At 31.8% G+C, this 11,708-nt stretch overlaps 1 protein-coding gene across 4 annotated transcripts in view; it reads right to left on the bottom strand.

The window, feature by feature from the left end:
* Window positions 1-423: 423 nt before the first annotated feature.
* Sulf1 (Extracellular sulfatase Sulf1) overlaps window positions 424-11,708 on the bottom strand; it is a 246,244-nt gene continuing 234,959 nt past the window's right edge. For 2 of the 4 annotated variants that reach the window (XM_065509611.1, XM_065509619.1), the window contains 12 exons: window positions 9,719-10,719; window positions 9,481-9,650; window positions 8,019-8,345; window positions 7,601-7,959; window positions 7,257-7,540; window positions 7,044-7,192; window positions 5,899-6,977; window positions 5,586-5,823; window positions 5,212-5,522; window positions 4,963-5,145; window positions 4,788-4,890; window positions 424-1,338 (listed from right to left, as the gene is read on the bottom strand). In XM_065509611.1, coding sequence (XP_065365683.1) covers window positions 654-1,338; window positions 4,788-4,890; window positions 4,963-5,145; window positions 5,212-5,522; window positions 5,586-5,823; window positions 5,899-6,977; window positions 7,044-7,192; window positions 7,257-7,540; window positions 7,601-7,959; window positions 8,019-8,345; window positions 9,481-9,650; window positions 9,719-10,531 — 4,701 coding nt within the window. In that variant the 5' untranslated portion in view covers window positions 10,532-10,719 and the 3' untranslated portion in view covers window positions 424-653. The remainder of the gene's footprint in view (window positions 1,339-4,787; window positions 4,891-4,962; window positions 5,146-5,211; window positions 5,523-5,585; window positions 5,824-5,898; window positions 6,978-7,043; window positions 7,193-7,256; window positions 7,541-7,600; window positions 7,960-8,018; window positions 8,346-9,480; window positions 9,651-9,718; window positions 10,720-11,708) is intronic. The other 2 variants (XM_065509627.1, XM_065509634.1) reach the window with 2 other exon arrangements.

The raw sequence follows: 11,708 nt of genomic DNA, 5'->3' as shown, positions 1-11,708 counted from the left end.
AGAATTGTTTAACTATAATTTGTTTTATAGCAAATATCAATACAGATTTAAATATATATTCTAATTTTCAATTCATTAAATGTATGTATAAGTAATATATAACTAATATATATGTATTTAGTATAGGGTAGGTTGTTGCCTAATAGTTTTTCACTGGTTTCAATGATTAGTGTTTTATGTTGGTACTAGAGTTCAATTAAATATTTATAGTTTAGTTATTTAGATAGAAGCAGTTTTTACTATTAACAACAATTTAACATTTTGTTAAGGATATGCAGCTGGCTGGATATGTTAAAAGAGCATGATTTTCTATATTGTAGTTGTAGGAATTTATAAATGTTATGAATGTAATTGAGCAGATGTAAAATGAAATTTGAAAAAATATATTACATCATTTCTAATTCATTTAAATTAAGAGAACAATTTATTAGCATACAAATTAAGGAATTTTGTTTCCTAATATTCTTTCTCAAATCAATATTTAAAAAATGGCGTGTATTTCAATTTGTTTCAATTTTTTTTTTTGAAAAGGGAAGTTAGTTTAGATTTTAACTTACATAACACAATTGTTAACTTTAAATAATTATATTTTACAATAAATTTGCACATACACAAAAACAGTATATGATAATGGATTTCTACTTAAAACTTTACTACAGATTATGTTCGACTAACACTGATGATGGTGGTGATGAAAATGATGATGATGAAGTCGTGGTGGTGGTGGGAGATGATGATGATGACGAGGACGACAATGATGATGATGTTGATGAGGATGATGACTTTGTAGTTGTTGGCTGTTGTTGTGGTAAGTGCACATATAAATCTGTTGTTGCTTTTGTTTTGGATGAGGAGGAAGAGGATGATAAGGATGCTGCATCTATTGCTGATGAAGCTGTATTGTTGTTACTATTATTGTTATCATTTGTTGTATGATGATGATGATGTTTTCCAACTTCTATAGGATTTTGCTGTTGCTGTAAATCAATTGTATTATTTTTCATTGTTATTGATGGCTGGTATTGTTGTTGGTTTTCTGATTTATATTGTGGTTTTATATATTGGCGTTGTGGCTCTAGCTGTAATTGTTGTTGCTGCTGTTCTATATCCTGATGAAAACGATTTCGGCGTAAACTTGTGTTACGTTCAGCAATATGTTGTGTAGTCGTTGCTGCTATACGATTTTGGTTATGATGCTGATTACTATATATGGGCCGTATGTGTTGCCCAAATTCTTGTCTATTGTAATAGGAATGATGTTGATTATTTTGTTGTTGATGCTGTGTATGTTGCTTCCACGGCTTACGGCGTACATTATTTGTGTTAGATGACCATCTACTGGAAATAATTTAATGATTTTTTAATTAATTTGTTCATATGCATAGGGATCAAAATACATATTCTAAACAAAATGCCTAATGGATTTTGCAAAATTGGATTAAATTTAGCATTAATTTGATTAGAAGAGTTAATATGATAACAATTTTAAAAATAGTATGTACGTTATAAGCATAGCTAAATACACATAGGTCCTAAACTCGCCTGTCAAAGACCTAACTCAGTTGTCAAAAACCTAAGTGGTGAAAATGTATTAGTTAACATAAACTATGTGAAAACAAAAACGACACTCTTATGTGTACCTGTTTTGGGTCCTTTATTTGCTTGACTTTTTTTCTAGTTTCCTATTTATGTGCTGTTTTTCTATAGCGAACGAGTACTTTGAGTGGAAATTTAACATGTATTTTTTTTTTTGTTACAATAACAAAATACATGTTAAATTTCCACTCAAAGCACTCGTTCGCTATAGAAAAACCGCACATTAAGTATATTTTCTCTTTGGTTTTAAGTTCAAAATAAAACGAATATTTTCTGAATTTTTACTCCTTTCGAATGTTTTGGACAGATGATTATATACAATGAGTGACAATACAATGTAAACTTTTGAAAACTATATTCTGAGGTAAGTGTTTTGAAGTGGCCAGTCCAATCGCCAGATCTCAATCCCATAGAAAACGTATGGGCCTCTGAAAATCGCAAAATTGCGGACTTAAAATTATACCACGAAGGAAGATTTATCAGAAGCGGTTATAAAAATATTACAAAGGAAAAGGTTGATTCATTAATTGGTTCAATGAATCGAAGCTGTGAAGCAATAATAAAAAAGTGATATCTAATAAAATACTAAGGCCGGGTAACTTATCAAAATTTTGTATGAAAAAAATATATTTAAACATTGATTATGCCTTAACGTTCAAAATTTTGATAAGTTAACCGGCCTAAGTCACTAAACCCTAGACAATAGGTCTGTTCATTTACTTTCCCAGTAAATACTTGCAACGAGAGAATAAAATCAAAATTTACAAAATTACTCTCTTAAATTCTCAAAAATAGTAAAAAGTAAATGAACGCTTTTCCAGTTACAATTGTTTTATACAAACAATTTTCTTATTTTATTCCTTTTAAAATGTATAAATACTCACATTTTCTTTAATTTTATTGAAAATTCTTTTGTTTTGGCATTTTTTCACCACAAAAATAAAATTTTAAATAAATAAACAATAACACAAAACATATAAAATATAAGCTGCTAACTATTACGAGTTCAAAATAGAACTTGTAATAGTTTGCAACGAGAGAACACTCTCTAAAATTTATACGCTCTTGATTTTTTCTGTACTTGCAAGTTTTTGAGTTAATGAACGCTTTTCCAGTAACAATTGTTACTAACTAGTAACAACTTTTAGTTATTGAACATAGTTATTGAATTGTTTTGTCAATATCATAATTTCAAAATTTAATTATAAGTAACATATATTTTATAAAGGATAATTTCAATGTCTATATAAGATTTCAAGTACGGATTTCTAAATGCTAAAACAATTTGTTAGAAATTTTGAAACAAAAATATGAGCAAAGATTTGTAAAATTTCTCGCTCTTCTCATATGAAAACTCAACGTCCAATTAAAAAACTATTTTACATTGTATTGCTATTAGCTATTATAAAAAATATATTTCCCTTTATTATGCGGACACATATTTTAATAGTTTTGTACAACTAGAATTCGAGACTGAGTTCCTATACGTTGTCTTGCAAGGAGTTTCGGATGGAGTTCTAGTTTCAAAATGATTCTATAAGAAATTTTCTTAAATTCATCTTACAATAATGCTTCTTCTTAGTCTCTGTGTATGTTTTTATCATTTACATAATCAGTTAAAATATCATTTCAATTTTTCATCTTAATAAGTCTTAAAATTTCAATTTATATTAAGTCGACCACAAAAAAAAGTTAATTCTCCTGTTTAAATAAACATTTTTTTGTTTTGGTTGTGATAACCGAATTTATATAAGTGACCAAATTTTTGTTGGGATGACAAAAATTAGATTATTTAAATAGTAATTATTCAATGTCGACTTATTTTCTGTTGGTAGTATCAATTCTTTGGATATAATCCAATTATTCGGTTAGCTACAAATCACAAATTTCCGGAAATTTCGAAAAAAATAATCTCAGTAATTCCCGGAAAATTTTCTCGTTTCAATAACCCAAATTAGAAGATTTTATAAAAAGCTTGTTACTATCTATGAGTGAATCCGAGTAAGAATTGTCTATCTAAATTAATGCCAACTTGTCCTAAATGCAAAGATATTGTTACGAAATTTTACTTGAATTCAAATATAACGATTTTAAGAGCTGATTTAAAAGTAGCATAATGCTTTCAAATAACAGTGCTGTAATAGCAAACTGTAACATATTTAAATAAAAGCTTTCAGTTGATTTGATCGTAAGTTGGCAACGCTGTATTCGAATTCGAATATTCAGTTAAAGAACATTGTAGAAAGTACACCACAGATGGCGTATGTATTAGTAAGATCTAGAATATTCGAATTTTGACAGTTAAAGAACAATCTAGAGTGCAGATGGCAGTGTTATAAATAGTGGCAGAGGTTGCAGTCGTGAGTCAGTTTATCAGAGACGATATTTGAATAAACATCAACTGAGTGCCTTAAAGTGTGCTGTATTTTTCAAGTGAATTCGTATACATTATAAAGTGTCAGTATTTCTGAGAATTTATAAACGTTTATAAAAAAAAACATTGAGTGACTATTTAATTCTGTTGTTGTATATCTATATATATAAAAATTAAATGGTCCATGTATGTAATGTCATCACGTGAGAACGGCTGGAGCGATTTGGCTGATTTTTTTTATTCGATTCGAAATTTTCAGGTGATGGTTTGTAAAGAAAAAAAATTCAAAAATTCCTGGTAAAACTCGCAAATTCTTTTTTTTGTGAGTCCAGTCAACTGTAATAAAAAAGCTCCCTAAAGTATGCAGTACAAATTTAGATATTTTATTTGCAAATTAACAACAGGCTGGTGTGCGTGGGTTGGAGAAACTTGAAGAACTAACATTAGTAAATGCTTCCGGGCGAAGCCGGGGCGATCAACTAGTTTTAAATAAATAAAGAGTTGTTACAATTTTCAAACTACTAAACGGCTTTTATTTGCAATCAAAAGTACCCGGTTTATTTAAAGGAAATAAACCAACGTTTTGAAAAGGTTAAAACGTAACAATATATTGCCTGTCAAAATACTTTTTTATAGAAACTATCAATATATCGTTACGATCATTAATAAGCAGATATTGAGAAAATATTTAAAACTAGACAACAATTATTAAAGGTTTTTCTGATTCTGATTTGCTTAAAATTAAGTTTAGTTAAATTTGTTAAATATATCTTAAAATGTTTAAAATTTATTAAGTTAGCTTATCTAAAACACTTACTTTGCTACTTTCCGACGTTTTGCTTGGGGACCATCATAGCCATCCATACGATTTGAAACGAAACCAGGATTAACATTCAAGGGAGTATGGACAATACCTGGAGCTAAAAATTTCAGAATATAAGTATATAAAAATATAACAAATTTAATAATCTAAAATTAAAAACCAAACTTACCATGTTTTCGTTTTGTACCTCTAGGTAAACTAGTTACCGTAGTTGAAGTATTTACTGATAAAGCAGCTTTCTTTATGGTACAACTTCGGCCCTTACAACTCTTAAGTTTTGCCAGAGCATCATGCATATAGGACTTTTCGCCGACTGTTAAAGATGAAGCGCGATTCAATGTTTCAAAGGGATCTAAATAAAGCAAAACGATTATTTTAAAAAAAACATTTTTATTTAAATTCTTTAATTTAAACTCACCTATTTTAAGATTATAAAATGTTATTAAACCCGTGGTAAATTCACAGTATAAATAATCATGTGTGGCATTAATGGTTCTCAGACATGAATATGTATTATTGTTGGCATTCATACAAAAACAGAAAGGACTATCATTCCACAAGGGTGCTGTGCGCCAATGGCTATTGTCGTGCGAAAAACAATTCATTTTTTCCGACAAACATTCCTTTTCCAAACGTGCCTTCTTTATGCGTTTGCGTTCCTTTTTGCGTTGGCGTTCCTCTTTGAGTTTACGTCTGGCTTCGCGGGCAATCTCTTTAGAATCAGGATATCTAGGAAAGTAATATTTTCTATAATAACTTTTACTCGTTCATTATGATTTTTTAAGAACTTACATGTCATCTTCTGGTTCACAATAACATTCGGCTGGTCCTGAGTATTGATTATTATTGTTGTTGTTATTGTTTTGGTAGGGATCATTAATGGGTTGTCTTTGATTGTGATAGGTTTCCTTGACCATCTCCTTTTGACCTTTAGTATTGTATATAGTATGTCTGTTGGCAGTTTCTGTTGTGCTTTTAAAATCTGTTGTAGGATTTGAGTAACGATTTCTTTCGGTGCTGTATATAGAATCTAAAAAATGTAAAAAGGATAATATTCCAATATTAGCTTATATTTAAAGTGTTTTACTTGTTTTGTTTCACTTACCTTTATTTCCAGCTTCATAGTCCACACTATAAGTAGAGGTACTCACTCTATTAAAATTTCCCTTTTCAAAATTATTATTAGTCGAACTTTCCTCTAAAAATTGAGGAGTAGTTGTAGTACTGGTTATTGTACTCATAGATATATTTGGCACATTATGTCGTGGTTTTCCTCTAGGCTGTGTACCTATTAAATCTTGTATATTTATATTCTTCGAAACATGAGGATATTTATCATATTCTGTATTATCAGATATTCTTCTTCTGTTACCACCTCCACCATTAATTGCTCCACCATAAGCATGATGTCTGCCATGATGTTGATTATGATGGTTATTGTAAGGTCTACGACGTCTAGTACCCTTGGGACCATGATATTCGGTTGACATTACCGATAAATCGCTATTCGTATTATCATCACGAGCTTGAGTTATAAACTCATTATTCCAATATCTGCCCTGTTGTTGTTGCTTACTTTCTCTTAATTGTTTTTTAATATCCTTTAAATGGGTTATCTTATCCTTTAAGACCTTAATTAGCATATCAATTTGAGATCTTGATTTACGCCATGTTTTCTCATCATCATAAATAACATCCGAACAGTTGACTTTGCCAGTTTCTGATTCAATATAACAGCGTGTACCCACACGACCACCTACTTTGGGGAATTTACTACCTCTAACAAAGCCAGCCGAGGTAAGTTTGGTAGATGTTTTGGCGGTAGTGTTGGCCGACCAATCGTGTTCTACAAACTTTAACTCTAATGTCTCTAAAGTATCTTGGATTTCTTGTATAACCTTGGAGATGGCATCATTGGAGGTGGAATTCTTTTTACTTTCATCGCTATCGTTAATAGAATCAGGATTTTCAAACAAATTAGCAGTTAATTCCCGTTTAAGGCGTAAATGTTCGGCTTTTGCTTCATGTTGGGCTAATAAATGTTTTTCTACATCATTTAAATTACCATGTAAATCTAAGAGTTCTTCCATTTCATAGGGCAACTCGGTGTGATATAATTCTTCAATATCAAAATTTTCCGTATCACGTTTATGTCTGCGAGTAGATTTGCCAAAACTTTGGGTGCTGTTGTAGGAAATTCACCATTAAATTAAATTTGTTTCAATTCCTATTAATTTTAAATTTACTTACCGTTTCCGTACTCTTCTCTGTTCTCCATAATAGTTTTCGGGCTTAATTTTAGTGTAGACCACGCCATCTGGTGTAAAACAGGCACACTTACGTTTATTTGGGTTCTTAGGATATTTTGATATCTCCGCTAAATGATGCTGTAATTGTAACTACGTTAAAATATTTTATTTTTATTAACTACATCCCTACGTTTTTTTTTAAACTGCTACTTACATGGAATTTACATTTGTGTTTGCGCCATCTGCCATTTTCATTTATACATTTCCATTTTTGGCCCGGTCTACAGTTTTCCAATAGCTTGGGATCTGAACATTCCGAATTTAAACGCATCATTTTTGTTATGTAGGGAGCCAATGGTAGATTATTATCAAATTGATCTTGTTGTTCAAGTTCATCATCTAGATCTTCATCCTCATCATCTTCCAGATTGCCATTGGAGGTATCTACATCGTCATCATTATCGAAATCAAAGTCATCATCAGTATCGGTGTCAACGTCTGGAAAATCATACTATCAGCAATGTTTCTAAATATTTTTATTGTTACAAATCTTTATACCTCTGTCATTCTCTGCAAATTGTTCCTCTTCCCTCGATTCCAAATCGATGACATCAATGTGAGTATTGGGAGTGCTGGAAATATTACCCATAAGATCTTCTATTAAGGTGCTATTGGCCAATTTCATGTTCGATCTTTCGATTTGCAAACGTGCTCGAGCTTCCGCTATCTGTTCCGGTGTTTCTCGGCGGCCTGAACTTTCTATCAAAAATGTATCTGGCCATTGTTCCTTTACACTTCTGGGCTTATTTAGCAGCAAAGGTAAAATACTACGACCATCCATGTGTGCAGGTGTGGGTACACCACCCATATCTAGGAATGTGGGAGCCAGGTCCACATTTAAAACGATTTCGTCCACCCTAAATTATTTCAAATTTATTGAAATGTTTAAAATCTTATTTTTTTTTATTTCACTTACACTTTTGAGGGCTGTATGCCGGGACCCCTTACCAAGAACGGCACTCTTACATCAAATTCAAATGGAAAACTTTTACCCTTTATCAAACCAAATTGTCCCAAATGATATCCATGATCGGAGGTGTATATTATATAGGTATTGTCTAATTCCCCTAAAGTTTTCAGTTCATTATAAACTCTTTCCACAGCCGTGTCCACAGATTGTAATGTCTGTAAACGTTTGGTCATTAAAATGTTGGTAAAACGTTTGTGTACCGGTTCCATGGGTTGTGTAACACGTAGAATCCACTGTTTATCGGGATTTGGAGCCAGATCATATGATGGAGTACTAAAATATTAAAGAAAATCAGGTTAAAAATCAGTCGCGATATCAAGCAATATCCAGATAGCTTTTATTATTTTCTGGAAAATTTAGTATGGGGTCCTATTAGTTTCTAAATTGCGTGGTCCACACATTATCTTTTGAAATTATTTTAAATTTTAATATACATATTTTTGTTTTAAACCTCCAGCCACAAGTAAAACTAAATTATGAAATGTTATCCTTTTCCAAGATTAAATTATTGATCTGAGTAAACGCTGTCTTCACTATTGGGCGGCTGCCAACAGCGTCTGTACTCCAGAAGATCGGCTGAAAATTCTAAATCATTCAGAATGTACGGATCTCAATCTAAAAAAATACGAGGCTGGTAAAAATCCGACATCCAATCTTGTCCTCTGAACGAGATGGCGAAATATTCTACAGTTTGTCTTTTCTGCGTACCATGACAACGAAATATTCCTGGAAACTATTTATATTGCGGATTTACTGACCGAAAGGTTAGTTCCGATCATTGAAGATGAGGTTAACCGATTGACTAGTCTACCACTCCCATCATGCAAGCTATGGAAATATGGGACTTCTATGTTCGAACTGGAACTATGATCGACACTGCTTGTTCTGTGTGCACGTTAAGAGATTGAGTATTGAGAGATTGAGACTTACGTATGTAGGAGTTGTCATGTAAAAGGAGAAGAGAAGACGGTAAAGCACCTCCTCCTGCCCAGAGATTGTCAATGGTGGATAACTTCTTCTTGCGTGACCTTGAATACATTAAAACGTTCAACGGGATGGTCGGATGAAAGGAATTTTTCCTTTTTTCTTCCTCTACCTGACTTTTTTCTACACATAAATCACAACGAGACTCATTGATGACCCACGCGTTTTTCTCTATATAGTTGACTATCAGTTTAATCTAACACAATGTGTGTCTCACAGTTCAATAGAAAAGCGAACAATAATATCAGTGGAGGTATGGAGACTGGAGGTCCTCGAAGCACGGATTTATTGACGGATACTAAAAATACAACTAACCCTCTATATATAACAGATATAGAGTTTTGAAAGATACAATTTTCAAAATTATCATGTTCAAAAGAAACCTAAATTTAAGATCTGTAGATTATAAAAAACATGAACTTACTGGTGCGTTGTTACATTAAAAAATAGATGACTATATTGGGGTGCTGAATCTTCGGGTCCATGTGGTGCCGGAAAGCTCATTGTTAACATCACAGGTTTTCTTTGGTTTTGTTGTTTTGATGATCTTAAAAATGCTATCGAATCATTGGCTATTAAATCAGGATAATAATCCTAAAACAAATAAAAAAAATTCACTTGAAAAACTTGCCAATAAAATACCCATTTAACAGTCCACTTACCTTGGCATAATCAAATCCATGTTTGATCTTTTGTCCATTCATATTCACGCTATAATTATAGTATTTGGAATTCATGATCAGACCTCCCCATTCCCGCCAACCCGGTGGTATATAGGAACCATTATACTTATTCAAATATTTGCCAAAATAACCAGTTCTATAGCCGGCATTCGACAGATACGTAGCAAAGGATCGGGTCTCATGTGTGGCCTGCCACTGAGGACTCGAACAGTTATCATTATTGGTAAATACCATGTGATTGTGCACATACATGCCGGTCAATATGGAAGAACGTGCTGGACAACACATGGGTGTTGTGGTGTAGGCATGTTTGAATTCGGCTCCACCATCCCTTAAAATACGCAAGGTGCGGGGCATAAAATTCAAAGAGCCCAATTCGACATCTTGATCATCGGTCAGTATGAGAATAATATTAGGTTTACGACTGCTAAAATTGTTTGCATTTGAATCCTTAGAATCTCTTGAATATCTCTTGTACGATTGAGATGTACTGGAACCACCAGCATTACGTTGTCTCTGCTGTCTGTGATGATTATGGCTGTTGCCACTTTGAGAATGTTGTGCCTGATGATGTTGTTGATTATGGTGTTGCGTTCTGTGTTGATTGTAATGGGGCTGTTGTTCTATAGGTCTATAACTATCTCTTTTCTCTCTCCCTTGTAGTTCTGCTTCATCGTTAACATACGTGGGTATATTTTCTTTGGCAGCTGCTGTCTTAAGCAATAGATTTAGCACAAACATTGAAATAATGCTGGCAATTATTGCTAATTTGTTTAAATTTTGTGGCTGCATTTTGTTCGTTTTTTTTGTCTATATAAATTTATCACAGTTTTTTTTTGTAGAAATTTCAGTTGAAATTTGTTTATTTTTTATCTCAATTGTTTCTGGAGCGGAAACTTGTTCGCTTTTTCTGGTAGTTTTTCGGAGTATTACGTCATTTTGTTGGGAATTCAAGAGAACTTGATGTATTTTCCATATATCTGTAAAAAAGTAATGGAATTTATAAGTTAAATTCAAGTAAAATTTTATTAAATTGCACTATAGTTCAAATTATCACTTTTTCCGTGCTTCGAAGTTGTTATTATTCATTATTTTTTGTTGTCAATATGTTACTAAAACTCCAATGCAATCAAATTCGCAATTGGTTTTTGCAAAATACAAAATACGGCTTATCAGCACGCCTTCAAAGTCAAAGTTTCGATACATTTTCAAAAAATTGTGAATAGTATCAATATTTTATTGTAACTTTTAAACGGTAATTGTGGAAAGTGTGTGAATAATTTAAATAATGTTTAAAATGGAAAACAACGAGACGCCTAAGTACTTAATTTTTCTTTCCTAAATATTTGGAAAATATTTCCCTTTATATTAAAAATTACAATTTTTAAACATAACCTTAAAGTAATTTCTTTTGAATACAAAACTTTAAATTTATAGAAGCTGTTAAAAAAATGTTAACGTTTGTTAAACTTGAAATAAAAAGAAATAAATATATTGTAATATTGTGAATTCATTTCACTTTATTTCATACTGCGCATTTTTGCGCTTTCTGAGTAATTTAATTTTTTCTAGGTTACTGTGCAATAAAAAAAAATGAACTTTTTGAAATTTGGCTAAAAGAACGCCCAAAAGACAAAAAGTATGATGCTATTATTAAATATATTGTGAAGAAAATTAGTGCTCCTGTTATTCCTAAGGGCTGTAAGAAATTATTGGATGAAAAAGTCCGCCATTTTGTCTACAATTACTTAAAAGTAAAATGTCAAAAATGAAGAAGAAAGGAAGATAATTTTCGAAATGAAAACACTATATGGCTTAATGGTGATATATGCTTTCAGATTTGTATCTATGGTTACCAATGACATCCACAGTACACAATGTATTAATACATTCGAAGCAGATGATATAAGACACAGACGAAGAAATAGGATCGTTTTAAAAATTGAACATACCCGAGGTGTCCTAATAT

Source organism: Calliphora vicina, chromosome 1 (genome assembly GCF_958450345.1).
Source record: "Calliphora vicina chromosome 1, idCalVici1.1, whole genome shotgun sequence".
Classification (NCBI taxonomy): Eukaryota; Metazoa; Arthropoda; class Insecta; order Diptera; family Calliphoridae; genus Calliphora; species Calliphora vicina.
This window is presented reverse-complemented; position numbering and strand designations above follow the sequence as displayed.